The sequence below is a fragment of the Oncorhynchus tshawytscha genome, linkage group LG33 (genome assembly GCF_018296145.1).
Source record: "Oncorhynchus tshawytscha isolate Ot180627B linkage group LG33, Otsh_v2.0, whole genome shotgun sequence".
In the NCBI taxonomy this organism is placed as follows: domain Eukaryota; kingdom Metazoa; phylum Chordata; class Actinopteri; order Salmoniformes; family Salmonidae; genus Oncorhynchus; species Oncorhynchus tshawytscha.
This window is the reverse complement of record NC_056461.1, coordinates 26,199,902-26,217,263: the sequence shown is the minus strand read 5'-3', so window position 1 is coordinate 26,217,263 and position 17,362 is coordinate 26,199,902. Positions and strand designations below refer to the sequence as shown.

The 17,362-nt window shown below is 40.6% G+C and overlaps 1 protein-coding gene across 1 annotated transcript; it reads left to right on the top strand.

Annotated features, from left to right (window-relative positions):
* The first annotated feature begins 434 nt into the window (after positions 1–434).
* Positions 435–8,233, top strand: LOC112246527 (barH-like 1 homeobox protein). Its single transcript, XM_024414904.2, has 3 exons — positions 435–1,745; positions 5,330–5,555; positions 6,727–8,233. Exons 1-3 carry the CDS (start codon positions 1,292–1,294, stop codon positions 7,016–7,018), a joined length of 972 nt encoding a protein of 323 aa, XP_024270672.1. The 5' UTR covers positions 435–1,291; the 3' UTR covers positions 7,019–8,233.
* The last annotated feature ends 9,129 nt before the right edge of the window (positions 8,234–17,362 follow it).

The window sequence follows — 17,362 nt, the reverse complement described above, 5'->3', positions numbered from 1 at the left end:
GGAATTAATTTTGAATCAGAAAAAAAGTTATCAAATACACCCTTAATATTTTTTTATAGAAGTATTTTGATATTTATAAAACAACTCTAACATAGATGGAAAAACAATTAACCTAAATTCTGACTCAATAAATGCAAAGGTAAAAAATTGTCCATAATGTTTTTAAAAAAAGCCTGTTAAGTTTTGACTGAACGAGATGCGAGAGAAAAGTCCTACCAGCTCCACATAATAACCCCATTATAAGCCTCATCAATGATGTAATGAAAGCAAATAGTGGGAAAAATTTCTGTAAACAGTTGGATATGAGTATCCTGGTGAATTCAATGTCTCTTTTAATCAAAGAACGGGAGCGAGGAGGAGGGATGAGTGAGAATGTGGGGGGTCCACTTTCCTCTCCACAAGCCCGTCAGCACCCAAAAAGTCCCCTCAACCAATGAAGTCTTGTCACTGGGGACTCACGTGGACGGGGCGTCCTTAAAAACCTAGCTCCTGAGTTTTCCTCAAGTTTCATCTCTGTGCTTTCGTTCACAGTTATGTCTATTTAACCCGCGTTACCTCTGTTTTACAGTGCACGTCTTCTCGACTGCAGCTGCCCACCGGTTTCGAGTCTCTTGTTGCATCTCTATGCTGGCTCAGGATGCCTTTACCTTCCTCTGCCATCGAGCGCCGCACGGGTCACACAAGCGAACCACTTTTTAAGTGATTAACATTTCAGCAATTGTGTCCTCGCGCTGCGTCATTTCCAGGTCTTGAATTCTACCTGCAACACTCGCTGCTGTCTCTGTCCGTGGTGCTGAAACGTGGTGCTGAATCGCCTGCCTATTTACCTTGCGCTAATGCCGCTCCACTGCCTCTAATCAATGTAGTTTTTTGTCAATATTTGAAATAAATTGAGAAATAATTGAGAAATCATACCGACGAGTTTTCATTTCTAAACAATGTTGTAAAAAATTGGATCCAGAAAAATCAATCAAACTTCCCAACAGAGAATAGCACCAAGCTGCATCGATTTTATGAAGAGTGCTGTACTTAGGACAAAATAGTTGGATGCAGGGTTGATGTAACATCGATAACCTGGAGATTTTGCCATTTTGCCAGCTATAAAATTCAATCAAGAAGAGGAGAAAACATCGTGGATGAATATTTGTGATTTCCTTAACATCTTTGGATTTTCCAGCTGGATAAATTGAGGCAGTCTCATCTCAGCAATCGCCGCTCAACCTGAACTTGCCTCGAATACCAATGATAGTTTGAGTTGAGGCCTCGAAGAACTCAGTTGCGCCGGTAAACAATGGAGGCATCCACCAATGGGTCCAGCTTTGGGATCGACTCTTTACTTTCCCACAGACCTGGAAGTCCGGTCATGTCGAAAGGGGACAGTTTGGTGGGAGAGTGCCGGTCACCGTTGGAGTTCAGCCCGAGGTCAGACCTAGAGAGCGGCTGCTCCTCTCCCCGGTCGCCGAGGAGGGAGTGTGTGGATGAGGCATCGCAGAGGCAAGGTCACGCTATCGGGCTGCCGCTTCATCTCCAACAAGGACAGATCTCCACCGGGTCACAGCCGCGGACCGTCACCTCTTCCTTTCTGATCAGAGATATTCTAGCTGACTGCAAACCGCTGGCCGCCTGCGCCCCATACTCCAGTAATGGCCTGCCAACTCAAGAAACGGGGCGACTTGCCTCCAAGCTCGCAGAGGACTTCATGGACAAAATCCACAGCAACTCGTCGTCAGACAGCGAATACAAAGGTAAAAGACTGATGTAAACAAACATGTTTTAAAATCAATTACACTTAGGTCTATTTATCACATTATTTCAAATTGAATTTTTGTAGGCCTGCTGTTCTGCATTTGTGTGTTAGCTTCATGCAGATATTAGGCTAGCCTGCAGTAGCAGTTGATTTGCTATAACATTGATTTTAACTCTAGAAGTTTTAAAGGTTTTACATTTTGACTCGGAAGATTAGGGAGAGAGAATTGTATCTATGCTTTTGCACAAAATGAATCCCATCTAATATGTATCTAATCAAATATAAAATGATATGGAACATGATATGTACACTTATGACTGTAAACCCTATAGAGATTAAATCGCTTGGTGAAAGTTTACCAACAATATTATCTTGGACAACAGGAGCTCTATCGGCTATAGTTACAGTTTATATAGGTTAATTGAAAAATAAAACACTATCCTTTTCTTTAAGTATTACATTCACACTGTTGATATTCTCCAATGATTTGCTGTCAACCCGTTTTTCCTTTCAAACGCATTTGCTTGCATTTAGCAGACGTCTTAAAAGCATCTGTTGATGTCAGGGAGGCAAGAGAAAAGCTGGGGAAAATATGACAGGGTCGCCTCCAGATAAATGCCATCAAAGATCTGTCGGTTTCCAATCATGTCAGCCACAACATACATGTCACCTCGATTGTCAGTTGAAGGATGCAGCACCTGGATACAACTAAGTCATCCGTTGATAGGCGAGGTCAATTCCTTCCTGGATACAACTAAGTCATCCGTTGATAGGCGAGGTCAATTCCTTCCTGGATACAACTAAGTCATCCGTTGATAGGCGAGGTCAATTCCTTCCTGGATACAACTAAGTCATCCGTTGATAGGCGAGGTCAATTCCTTCCTGGATACAACTAAGTCATCCGTTGATAGGCGAGGTCAATTCCTTCCTGGATACAACTAAGTCATCCGTTGATAGGCGAGGTCAATTCCTTCCTGGATACAACTAAGTCATCCGTTGATAGGCGAGGTCAATTCCTTCTTGCAGGAATTAGTCAACACATATAATACATTTGCTCTTTATTTAACCAGGTAGGCCAGTTGAGAACAAGTTCTCATTTACAACTGCGACCTGGCCAAGATAAAGCAAAGCCGAAATATTTATCTGATTAACTTATACAACCAAAACACAAATATATCCACCCCTTAAGAAAATGGCAGGTTGCCGTGACAAAAACAGATTATAATAAGGATATATTATTAGTATTCATATTCTTATTGTTATTATTCATTAGAATATTGGTTAATATTAGTCATATTATTTAAGCCCATATGTTATTTATACTATAGTGAACAATGTTATTACATCCATCTTTTATGGCAAGAGTTTAACGTTTTTCCTGCAGGTCAATAACTTCACCCCAGTTTACAAAAAGAAACATGAACAACACATCATTCTACTTTGGATACAGTGTGTGTGTGTGTGTGTGTGTGTGTGTGTGTGTGTGTGTGTGTGTGTGTGTGTGTGTGTGTGTGTGTGTGTGTGTGTGTGTGTGTGTGTGTGTGTGTGTGTGTGTGTGTGTGTGTGTGTGTGTGTGTGTGTGTGTGTGTGTGTGGTGTGTGTGTGTGTGTGTGTGTGTGTGTGCGTGCGTGCGTGTGTGTGTGTGTGTGTGTGCGTGCGTGTGTGTGTGTGTGTGTGTGTGTGACAGATTCTCATTGATATCAACGCAGTCAATTCTGCTCCATAAACCTTGTAGGGACTAGTACGCTGCTTTGATTTCAGCGAATCCGCCTCCTAATATTTTGGGGATTTGATGCAATTTGTCCCAGTGCTAATCAGATTTGTAACGCGCGAGGCCGGCCGGCTCTTTATTTCGCTCTTAACCGCAGCCCTGTGAAGTTTCTCCGGTCGCGGTTGAAAGACTCCCTTCCCTTGTGGCTCAATTAGCCGGATTATTGTGGTTCTTGAGAGACGACTCAACTATTCAGCTAGCAAGAGCTCTCACGTCGTGTGGCCTCTTTTTGGAGAGAAGCGTGGGATGGGGGAGAATGAACTGAACATGGTTTATTACAGTTCAAGACCCAAAACAACAGCAAAGTAAAGAATATAAATCTTACACACAGTACATTGCAGAAACAATGTTTTAAAATGTGCAAACAATAAGGGACATACATTTTTTTTTAGATAGGCTACATCTTCATAAAATCTCTAGGCGCAATGGAGAGTGGCCTAAAGTCCTCCAACATTGGATCACCAAAACTAGGCTATATGAATGTTGAAAAACAAACTTTGAAATATGTCCATTTGTAAATGTAGCTAGGCCTATATTTTGATGAAATCCCAGTCTGTCATGGGTTTATAGGCCTACGTGCCTGTTTAATCAACCTGGTCTCAGAGCATTTTTTAAAACCTTTTTTAAACTAGGCAAGTCAGTTAAGAACAAATTATTATTTTCAATGACAGCCTGGGAACAGTGGGTTAACTGCCTTGTTCAGGGGCAAAACGACAGATTTTTACCTTGTCAGCTCGGGATTCGATCTTGCAACCTTTCGGTTACTGTCCAACGCTCTAACAACTAGGCTACCTGCTGCCTATTTCGCATTATTCTGTACTTAAATCATAGACACTCCATTTAGTATGGTGTGTTACGTTTCCTATGTTACGTTTCGTATGGTTGGTATTAATTTGTTAATGTCCAGCACGCATTTCGTATGATATGTTACGAATTCAAATTCATGTTATATGTTCAGAATTTGCTAAATATACAATATTGTCAGAATTTTCAAAACGTACAATATGTTACGAATATGCAAAACATTGGATATATTATGAATTTTAGCTAGCTCACGAACGTCAGTTAGCTAGGCTAAGGGTTAAGGGAAGGGTTAGGGTTAGCTAACATGCTAAGTAGTCGCAAAGTAGCTAAAAAGTAGTCATTAGTTGAAAAGTTCCTTATTAGCTCAAATGTTATTTGTCTATGATGAGATTCGAACTCGCAACCTATATGCCCACCCATCCACCCTACTTTCATTTGCCTTAAAACCATCTGTCTTATGTAACCATACCAAAAGTAACAAATCATCCTAAATGGAGTGTTTGCATTTACTTACAGAATAATACGAAATGCTGAGACAAAGTTGGTTTAATGTTCTTACCCATCAATTTGATAGGCTTTATGAACATTTGAAATATATGTATTTTCTTGTTGTTGAGTGTTTCATGTTTAAGAAATAAGGCCCGAGGAGGTGTGGTATATGGCCAATATACCATGGCTAAGGGTTGTTCTTAACACGACGCAATGCGGAGTGCCTGGACACAGTCCTTAGCCGTGGTATATTGGCCATATATCAGAAGTCCGAGGTACCTTATTGCTATTATAAAGTGTTTACCAACATAATTAGAGCAGTAAAAATGTTTACATGTTTTGTCATACCAGTGGTATACGATCAGATATTCCACAGCTGTCGGCCAATCAGCATTCAGGGCTTGAACCTGCCAGTTTATAATTGTGTATAGTTTACAGACGAAAGAAACCGTGGTCTCAGAATGACTCCCTGTTAAAATAAAGGTTAAATAAAATATTTGTCCTATTCTTGTGAGCAGTGAAAGAGGAAGGAGGCCGAGAGATATCGAGTAGTAGGGACAGTCCGCATCACATTCGGCTGAAGAAACCCAGGAAGGCACGAACAGCCTTCACCGACCACCAGCTGGCCCAGCTCGAGCGCAGCTTCGAACGGCAGAAGTACCTGAGCGTGCAAGACCGAATGGAGCTGGCTGCTTCCCTCAACCTCACAGACACACAAGTCAAAACCTGGTACCAGAACAGGAGGTAAGCACTGCCACACTTGGTTGCCTTTAGTTTAATTACACGAATTCTAACGTATTTAAAAGGACGATAAGTATTTTGATAGTGGGATACAGGCTTAATGGATGAATGCAGTGAGCTCATGCCAAAATAGAATATGTGTGCGCGCGTGCACCTGTCAGCTCTTCACCTATAGACATAATGATTTTCTCATGTCAGTCAGACAAATTTATTTGTCACATATGCAGCCAGGTCACATAGAACGATTTTATTTCTCAAAACTTGCACACACTGCATCAATTTCTTCACGATAAAGGAGAAAATTATAACAGAAAAAAAATCTTTAAATATTGGCAATTGGGCAATGCATTAAAACTTTGAACAATGTGATTCAAATACGGAACGGAAGACGGTAGAAATATTAGTTGTTTTTAATCATTTTTTGGAGGGGAAAAAACCAATGGTTTCCTAATGAAGCTTTGACATTCAGACAGCAAAACGACATTAATAAATATAAAAACACAACACTTTGGTGCATTAATAATCTATCGTTGCATGTATGCCATATCAATAATTCACCCACGCTACTACATTTACTCAATTATTATAATTATAAATAATTTACCTAATAGAGGAGTGCTTTTCAATTGACAATCTAAATCTGACAGATTACCCTTCCGCGTGAATACGCTTGACGGGGGAATGATTTAACAGAATAACCGAAGTGCGTCGCTGAGAGTAGCCAGACTTTGAATCTTTATTTGAAAATAGTGGAAAACACATTTCCGACGCCATGATGACACCAATACAATCCCAAACCGAAAATTCAACCCATTGAATACAGATGTTTCCAATTTACTGAACTTTAATGACTGACATTAAATGTGCATTTCAAACCCCACAATGGAAAAGAAAATGTATATTGTGGTAAGAAAATATGCTACATGTTTTGTTAACGTTTTTACTAACAAGGAAGGCCTACATCAAGTAAGAAAAATTAATTTTGTTGAAATTGAACCACGTATCTTATTTGTGCATGCATTTTAAATTTTTTTACGCATGCAGATGTGATTGAATTCTAAACTTTATGATCCGAGTCCTATAATAAAAATATTTGAACTGTACTTTTCAAACTTATTTAGAACTTTACGATAAGAGTTCCCTTACTAATATCTACTGTTTCTTGTCCGAATAGAACAAAGTGGAAGAGGCAGACAGCGGTTGGACTGGAACTGTTAGCGGAGGCTGGAAATTACTCTGCTCTTCAGAGAATGTTTCCGTCGCCCTATTTCTACCCTCAAAGCCTGATGTCCAACCTGGACCCCGGAGCGGCGCTCTACCTATACAGAGGACCCTCGGCGCCTCCTCCCGCTCTGCAACGACCTCTCGTTCCGCGGATTCTTCTCCACGGTCTGCAGGGGGGTAGTGAACCACCACCACTCCCCCTTCTCTCCGGTGTGCTTCCCCGGCCAACACAGCAGCGGTGAGATGGCCTCTCCGGATATATGCCATACCTGGCAGTCTGGGAAAAAAACGATTCAAACTGGTGACAAAAGAAGCTGGCATCAAACAATGAACTTCATGACTAAATTTCCAACTCTCTAAAGTGGACAGGTTTTTACCATACTGAAGTTATTTATTTATAACTTAGGCCTATTTATTTTTCTCTATGTATTTAACTTATATATTTATATTTTTATTTACCATAAAAATCTTTAGCGTGGGCTACATCAGAAAGGACACGATCGTTTTACAGATACTAGTTGCTGTCTTATGGCAATGTCACTTTTACTCAGACTTAAGAAATCATAAAATTACTATTATTATGATTATTAGGCTGTTGTCAGGATTCAATGGAGAGAAAAAACATGCATAACAAACCAATGTATTGGTCTGTAAGCTGAAATGGCATTCCAAATTGAGTTGAATAATTAGAGGAGAGCCAAAGGCATTTCATAACAGTTATTCTTTCTCTTTCTCTTTACAAAGACCAGTTGACTTTCATTCACTTTTTTACAAAGGAACAACATAAGAATCAGCAGACGTAGACATGTAAAAACGAATATTTTGAATTCTATTTTTTAAAGTATCTTGATTTGAAGATATTTTTCTTTCACTCATTTTTTTATTTCCTTCAGATGACAAAGATTCTGTACAAAAACTATAGATTAGCAAGAGCTCAAGGTTTATTCCCTATCATTTCAGAGATAATCAGGGGGGGAACAATGAAGTTCCATGAGATGAACATGTATTTAAAAATGTCTAATCATAAGGTTTTTACCTAAAGTCCGAATGATATCAAATACGGAGTCAAAGTAAGAGGTAGGCCTAAATCAATTTACGAAGGCGCAATGAATCCTTGCAAACCCTTCATTTTTGATAAACAAATAATGATTGAAGACTGAGTCGGTTGCCAATTTGGGTCGTGTGCCTGTTGATTTGCTAGGTGTATTAAACAGACGTTGTGCATTACTTACTTACGTTATTTCATACGAAACCGGTGGAAACCTTGTTAGGCTACTTACTCTCTTTAGTGAAAATGTATATTGCAGATATTCATTTGTGGATTGGTTCTCTTATTTCTGGTTCGTTTTTTGTTCCCCTCCCCATGTGTTAGCTAAACGAACCTTTTGTCAAACTGTTCAAACATCTTAAGTCGGCGCTAGAGGGGGATCTACTTTTATATACGTGTAAATAAAGGTATTTCATTTAATAACGTGACTGCGTTATATCTTTCAAAACCCACGCATGACAAATACAGGGCCCACATCGATTTTGATTGCAAATGGAATACATGTAGGCTAATCGTCTTCGTTATCACCATCCTCACCTTCGAGTTCAACCAAAGAGCAATGCACTCGTTTGATACACAAAGTAAACTTTTGAAATGAGCATCAGACTTTGGCTGTAGGCATATACTTTTAGTCCTCTATATTATTTTATCAAGGCTATATTTTATAATCAATCTAATATCTGATTAGTTGTTGTTTTACGGTTATTCAAGGTCTGGTATGTGGCGTTTTCTCCCGGAAGTAGAAATGGACAAACGGATTTGGTCCTGCAATCATTGCTCGAGTCTACAGCTCACTTTCCAATTTATCAATGGATTAATTCATGACATTGATCATTAATGACAACCTCATGTTTAGCCAAACTGTACAGGAAAATGACACGGTGACATCCTTTCATATATATAATGCCAGAATGTAATTGCAAACAAAGATTATAATTTGGTATATTTCATCATAAAACAACAAAACGTGTTCTGTTGAGACAAAGGAGAGTCAAGGTATAACTAACCTGTGATAAATATGCCTGATAAAATCCAATTAAGGTTCGTATAATTATATTAGAAACACCGTGTTTGAATACTTTTTAACATGTCTGTCAAACACTCCCTCAACCCCCCTCACGATTTGTTTAATGTCATGGATTTAATTTGTCGAACCTAAAAATGTTCATAAAGAATGTCACCGCCAGAGCAAGGAACATTAACCAACTTAACCTTTAAAACACGCCTAGATATTTATCCAACGCTTTGGAGTGGTGAGATTTCAATTTGAGACATTTTATTCTGCCTTGATATCTAAAACGTTTGCCTATCTTATAAGTTATGACTAGAAATGTATTTTGGTAGGCTATATATTTGATATGAATAAATACAGATGGATTTCAACGTTCATCCACCTTGGCTTAGGCTCATAGTTCTGCCAAACGTTACATTAATGGGAATATGTATATAATAAAACACACAACGACAATTAAAACACACACGCCATGCCTCAAACGTGAAGTCGGTTAAATCTAACATAGGTCTAATAAATCATGGAAATAGGCTGCTACGGATTCGAGCAATTGCATCGAGCGTCAATCATTGGAAAAAGAGGTCAATTTATTCAGCTAGGCTAGCACATGTTGCAAATAGGCTAATACACTAGACCTATACCCTACACCGGCAGACTACATTAATAATTCAATTTCATTCGTTTTCCATAAACAATATGAAGACGAAATATTAATGTAAGTGTGCAATTGTTTAAGTGCCTTAAATGATCCCATTTGGAAATTGATTGCTTCCATGCCTCTTTCTTGAGAGTGTTTGTGATGTGCTCTTTGCCAAACGGCTCCAACAGCTGGTGACCGGGCAACGCTGACTGTGGGCCGGATCAGCGTTGGGACATCTGGTCAGCGGCTCGGCAGTGCCTCTGCTCCACCAACCCCACCCTCCACCCCAACCTCACTCCTAATAGGAGTCTAACTTTAAACCAACCAAAATATCAGACTATAAAGCATAGGGTTAAGGAGTTTAGTCTGACAGAGTTGGCCAATATGATATTAACGATTAGACCAAATACTTTATTAGCTTTTAATTGAAAGTCGATAATAGTCACTGCTCGCATGGCACATGTTCTCCCTTCTCCCATTGACCATCAGCGAATCTCTCCATAAAACATCACACAGACTTTCACTAATTGACACATTTATAGTGCGTAGATTTGCTATAGCCTAACTGAGAAATAGTAGCCTTTAAAGGCTACACATCACACCGTGGTTGGTTGGGACTTGAAAAAAAGGGAGAGGAAAACCTGTACCAAATTCCCACCAAAAAATCTAATTAGAAGTATATCATAAGGATCCATGACTGATTCAAATAACGATGACCCCCCTCAACATTTATGAAAAGGGTTATTCTTGCGAAGTGCGCAGCTGATTACAGGGAAAGCTCTCTGTCTTGCTGGATGACGCTGATATTTTTGCATGTGAAAGGATACGTGCAAATCCCTCGGCTCTTGCCGCGGTTTGTCCCCGGCTCAGGGTTAATGAAGTGCGGATAGAGTCTCGTTGAGCTCCCGACAAAACAAAAACACAACACGGGGAGGCTTAGACTCAGAGGATCAGTGACTCTGATTAAACTCATTGACTCAGAATAAAAACTAAACAAAACAACCTTCAGAGGAAATTAAGAGTCAATCAAAGCGCAATTTGCGTTGTAGAGTGAGCGATAGTCTTTTTTCACAGTGCCTTTTCAATCAGTATTTTATCTGTAGATTTGGTTACTACTGCAGACTTTAAAAATCAACAGGCAACGTTATTTAATCCAGAGGAAGCCTCAGAGAATGGAAAAATCGATAAATACCAAATGATACAGAATAGCATATTTTGCTTTTCTTACAAACAGTTCTAATAAAATACTTGAGACTGTTTCTCCTATTTAGCAACTGCATATCCAATTGAATTTCAAATGATTAACTATTTTGTGATGTATTTATTTAATAGTGAATAATTATAAAGTCTTATTGTAACTTAATATCCACAACCTTTAAAAAATCATGTTAAGTTTCCCATATTTGTTAGAAAACGAAAATAATAGGCTACTTGCAATAGTGATTGAACCAAATTAAGCTTAAATGTAGGCCATGAACATAGTCTGTACTGTTGCAGTGAAAAATAAATTCCCACTATACCCATAGACTTATAATAATGGAGGTAAAGATAATACGTAAGCATTTGTCATTAATATTTGATATAAAAAAAGACCGACAACCAGTAATACTGCATGACAATATCACACTGGATACTATTGAACATTTGCAACTAAGCTGTGTATGAAGTGTAAAGGTGAACACATACAGTGAGCTCCAAAATGATTGGGGCAGTGAAACGTTTTTGTTATTTTGGCCCAACGGAACTTTAGATTTTAAATTATACAATGCTACCACGATTACGGATCATCCGAAATGAATCATGAATAATGATGAGTGAGACATGTACAGAGGCATAAATATCATACCCCCCGAAAAATGCTAACCTCCCACGTTATTGTAATAGTGAGAGGTTAGCATGTCTTGGGGGTATGATATTCACGCATCTGTAACTTTCTCATTATTCACGATTCATTCAGGACTATCCGTAATCATGGTAGCATCCGCATTAACGTAGAAGTGCTTAGAAAGATATTCTTATTTACAATAAAAGACACTCCAAAATGACACAATACACAATCCTGATCGGTTGCATAACCGCCTGGTATGACAACTGCTCCGCCTCCGACCGCAAGGCACTACAGCGGGTAGTGCATACGGCCCAGTACATCACTGGGGCCAAGCTTCCTGACATCCAGGACCTATATACTAGGTGGTGTCAGAGGAAGGCCCAAAAAAGTGTCAAAGACTCCAGTCACCCAAGTTATAGAATGTTCTCTCTGCTACCGCACGGCAAGCGGTACCGAAGCGCCACGTCTAGGACCAATTAATCAAATGGCCACCCGGACTATTTACATTGTCCCCCACCTCCAACAAGTTTGTAGAGTCACAAGCTTGATGTTAACATTGCGTGCTAGGAATATGAGACCAAATATTAAACATTGGACTACTTTATTACACATAAATTAATTTGTCCAAATACTTTTGGCCCCCTAAAATGATGGGACTATGTACAGAAAGTGCTGTAATTTCTAAAACGGTTCACCCAATATGGATGAATATTAAAGCTGACAGTCTGCATTGTATCATTATGTGTTCCTGTCCCAATACTGTTGGAGCTCACCGTATATCCATTCAGTATGGTGGGTTAGGGGGAAAAATGATAGGTCCAACCAGGTTGGTCATCACTTCATGGGTGGGGTGAACCAAGGAAAAACAGCCCCTAACCATGGCTCTCTCACCCCATCATTCTGTAGGCCCGCCATTCTCTCTCACACAAACAAAGTCAAGAACAACACACCTTATTCTACCATATCATTGGGTAGGATGGGAGAGGGGACAGAAAATAGAAAAATACCAAGAATTTGTATTCTGGCACATTGAAAGATAAACATTTAGTAGAGAAGATTGAAATATCAGTCGAAACTGGCGAGAGTGAAGGAGTCAGGGGAAAAAACAGTAAGTCATTCCTGTGGCAAAGTCAGGGTTAGCAAATCCTCTTGTGGCCCAAGTTATGAGGCAGAGAGAGGAGGAAGAAAAGCTTTGCCATGCAGAGAGGAGATAACCCCGCTAATAATTTCCCTGATAAAACTGGGAGAACTACAAACATGGGTCAGGGGCGCAGAGATTGACATACCAATCTCAGCAAATAATGAAAGCTTAAGCTTCCCGCTTCCCTCTCAGAGCTGAAGGAGAAGAGAAGAGAGAAGGGAAGATGAATGAAATCAGGACTAACATATGAAGAGGTGGCGCCTCCTGTTCAAGGCATGCCCCCCAGTCAGTGATTACTGCCATGTACCCCCAGCAGGGAGGCAGTGTAAGCCACACAGGCATCACATGACACAGAGATTATCTAATCAATAAATTGTGGTGTTAGGGCCGGCCTGAGCTCCTGTCTACCGCAGAGGTCCCTAAGCAGCCTCTCAAGGCAATGTCCACCCCTCCCCTGACCCCCCACTACCGAACAGAGCAATGTTTCTGGGATAATACACCCCTGAGCAATAACAATGTCTCACACAGGACTGACCCTGACCACAACAGAGGCCTACAGTAGAGTGAGGGGACAGCAGCCTCAAAGACCATAACTGCCCACCAGTCTCCACATCACACTATAGCACCTCCTGCTGGATGGGGGCATTCTGCTGCCTCCAAATCTCCGTATACACTGCAGACCTGGTACCATTAGCAAAACTAATTATCTAGCTACCTAGTTACCATTTGGCCTGAACAAAAAATACCTAAGCCTGAGGATGGTGAAATTCCCTAAATCTCTACTGAATTCAGAAACTGTATAATGGATTTCTTATCTATTTCTTTGTCTTCTACAGTAAGAGCGGTAATCTTGATCCACCATATAATGTCAATTTCTACCCAAACATCACCCTACTTAAATATGATTCCCAGTGATGATAAATGCAACTCCTAGACAATGGAGGAGCTCCTCTTCCAAGGTAGCATTACTATTTATGTGATCCCTGTGTACAGCATGCATATATGGAGGAGAGTCCACATGTTACGGTCTAATTTAAGTGGACTAAATAATAAGGAACAGGCAGTGTCTCGGACACCCCGGTGGACCCCTGGGTCAGTGTACAGGACCACAGGGAGGCCTCTCACCTCATAAACATAAAGAGAGGAGAGAAGCATCAATAAGTCATGAGGTGTGGTATACATGTATATTTAACGCCCTTCCGTGTGAAGTCTGGCAGGCGCTCATACCCTGTCTGCTGCTAGCTGGCAGAAAGCAAGAGAGGACCATGTGTGCTTTTGTCTTACAGTTGTCTCACTGTTCAATGTGTTTGAGAGTGGGGGTCGGGGCGGAGGGAGTGTTTGGAAATTAGAGTTGAAAAAGACAAGTAAAAGTTGTAGGGGCTAAGAACATAAGTTCAACTGTAGACAAAAATGCAAACATCACACTACAGGTAGAGCTGCATCTTTCTATAGGCAGACTACGAGCTGTACATTGCCCCCCCCAAAAAAAAAAAAACACAAAAAATGTTTTAGAAAATAGTTAGAAAAGTAGAAAACACAAGGTGCAATTTCAAAATGTGATAGTGCATCAGCAGTTTTCCACTTGACAGTCACTCAATTAGCCATGTCAGCTAACATTTTTTAGATTGCTAGGTAAGGTAGTCTAGCCAGCTATCTACACCTTGTAGTAGGCCTAATCATCACCAAATGCCCAGAGGCCCTGATCTCCAATGGGCCCCCATGGATTTTGTTAGTCACTCTCTCACAGATATCATGTGAACATGCATAAGTCATGGCAAAATGTGTAGAATTGCAGTAAATGAGCTTTTAAACTGCAAACGTTTCTCACCACCCCATTGCAAAATGTGTAGAATTGCAGAAAATTTGCTTTAAAACTTCAACAATTTCTCTCCACCTCATGATAAAATGTGTAGAATTACAGGATATTATCATTGAAACTGCAACATTTTCTCTTTTCTCTGCCCCATGGCATGAGTAGAATTGCATGAAATTAGTTTACCCGTGAGATGGGGGAGCCCCCCCACCAAATCTCACATAGGACCCACAAAAGGCTAGAGGTGGCACTGATGAGAGGGAACTACCAAGCTAAGGAAATGGCCACATGCTCTCTTGCTTTAGACAGGGGTTTGAGACGCAGACGTAAAGCCATGGTGGGGAGAATACGATGAAGAACAGGAAGGAGAACCCAATGAAGAACAGGAAGGAGAACATGATGAAGAACAGGAAGGAGAGCATGATGAAGAACATGATGAAGAACAGGAAGGAGAACATGATGAAGAACATGAAGGAGAACATGATGAAGAACATGATGAAGAACATGATGAAGAACATGATGGAGAACATGATGAAGAACAGGAAGGATAACATAATGAAAAACATGAAGGAGAACATGATGGAGAACATGATGAAGAACATGAAGGAGAACATGATGAAGAACATGAAGGAGAACATGATGAAGAACATGAAGGAGAACATGATGGAGAACATGAAGGAGAACATGATGAAGAACAGGAAGGATAACATAATGAAGAACATGAAGGAGAACATGATGGAGAACATGATGAAGAACATGAAGGAGAACATGATGAAGAGAACATGATGAAGAACATGAAGGAAAACATAATGAAGAACATGAAGGAGAACATGATAAAGAACATGATGAAGACATCGTTGTTTTGTTTGCCCCATTGCGCCTTTGCTGTCACCAACCATTAACAGGCAAACAGACCTAAGGACCCTTACTGGGTCACGGTGGCAATTCTCACCAGTTTTACTACAACTATAGTAAGTGCAGTGTGGACAGCGAGCAACAATGTCTCATTGCGTGTGTGTGTGTGTGTGTGTGTGTGCACGCGTGTGCATGTGTGTTGGGTATAGGCTGGTCAATTGGACATGTGAGGCCAGTAGCAGCAGTGAGGCTGACTGCTGGGGGAGATGTTCTACCTCCAACGACCACTCCTTGACTTCCCATTCGCCTCTGTGGACCCCCAGGGCTGGCCAAGCAGCTGGCCGACTGAGCTATAGCTCCAGGCCAAGGCAAAGACCCCAGGCTAACAAGCCAAAGATAGAGAGCTGGGAGGAGGAAGGTGGAAGAGAAGAGAGAAGACAAGATAGCAGAGAGGAGTAAAACAACAAACAGTAAATAAACTAATAAGTCAAGAGAGACACAGAGATAGGCTATGACATTTGTGCTTAACCCTTAGCCTACAATTTCAGTGGCCCTGTGGAAATCTAATTAACATAATACAAAAATCCCCATCAAAATCTGTCTGTTTAAGCTAGAGATATCTGGGGTGCGTCTCAATACATCGCATCCGCCGATATCGCCCTCCACATCTGCGGTGAAAGGTAGCAGCGCTTGAGCGGTGTTTGTCAGACCATGAGACACCCCAAAAATCAGTCTTCTCACGAAAACCTCTGCAGCATCCGAACGGTTTAGCCTACAAACTATTATGACCACTCTAGTGAAAGATTAGACTCCGTTTTGCTCTAGGACCCCCACAAGCCTTGCAAGACTCGTCTGAAGGTCCCTGGGACCATTTAAAAAGTTAATGGAAGTATATACGGATAGGGTTTAGTGCATAAACTAAGGGAATAAATACAACAGTTTCCTGATATGTATTCTATCTCTCAGATATAGGACAGACACTTCACACCAAACTTCCTTTCCTTTTGTTCCAGGTCATGAGTCTGTTTCTATTGACTAATAGCAGTAATGCCAAATTCAATTTGGCATCAAATCATTTTTGTTTATTTTTGTCTGATACTTCAAGGGGCCTTAAAATTCAAAATCAAATAGCAAAATGATCCTTGGAATGTACTTTTTAAAACAATTGTTACGTCTCTAGTCGGAATGAGGATCGGACCAAAGCGCAGCGTGGTAAGTGTTCATGCTATTTATTGATCAAAACACTCGAACAAAATAACAAAGAGAAAAAACAAACAGTTCTGTAAGGCAAATAAAGTATACAGAAAACAACAACCCACAAAACACAGGTGGGGAAAAGGCTATGACTCCCAATCAGAGACAACGATAGACAGCTGCCTCTGATTGGGTACTACACTGGGCCAAAAACAAAGAAATAGAAAGCATAGAAATAAAGAAACTAGAATGCCCACCCTAGTCACACCCTGGCCTAACCCAAATAGAGAATAAAAGCCTCTCTATGGCCAGGGCGTGACAACAATGCCATATAGCTTAGTAGATCAGAGGGCGGATTTCTATAATGGAGATAGCTAGCAACACCAGCAAACAGAGCACAGGGCTTCTTCACCCTGTTCCACACAGTTGAACAGGGACACACACACTGGGGGTTTGAAGTTAGTCTGGAGTGGCAAGACGAATAAAGCCTGAGGAGTGTGATGCCAGGTAGAGGAGAGAAGCATCTTCAAACGGTTATCAATACAATTGTCTGTGCCAGATGCAGCAGTTTAACCTCTTTAGCGCGTCACACTTCTGCTAACTGGATGTGACGCCTCCTCGCCACGGCGCCACAGTCTTCATAGAGCCTCACAACACTGGAGGATGATGGGTACTGAGAGTCCCAGTTGAACTCTGTACAGTTCCTTTAACAGTCCCCAGACTGAACCACTATATTGTCGCAGTGAAAACAACAACTATATACACAAGGTGAAAAAAAGGCAGTACTCTCAGAACGGTACTTTAAAGCCTGCTTATCGCAGACGTCTCAAGGCAGACATTTCCGTGCATGGGAAGAAACTTCTCCTGACTTCTCTCATAACACTTTGTCTTGAGTATGTTTATAAAAATGAAGTATTAAATACATCTCATCTCACTGAGTTTATCTGTAAATATTTTAACATGCAAGCTATTCACACCATTACATTATATCGGGGCGGAAGGTAGCCTAGTGGTTAGAGAGGTGAACTAGTAACCGAAAGGTTGTTAGATCGAAT

Excerpts from the sequence above, each read along its gene's own strand:
- LOC112246527 (XM_024414904.2), top strand. The coding sequence starts at position 1,292 with ATGGAGGCATCCACCAATGGGTCCAGCTTTGGGATCGACTCTTTACTT. Across the intron at positions 1,746-5,329 it reads GTCAGACAGCGAATACAAAG|TGAAAGAGGAAGGAGGCCGA; the intron begins GTAAAAGACTGA and ends TCTTGTGAGCAG. Across the intron at positions 5,556-6,726 it reads ACCTGGTACCAGAACAGGAG|AACAAAGTGGAAGAGGCAGA; the intron begins GTAAGCACTGCC and ends TTGTCCGAATAG.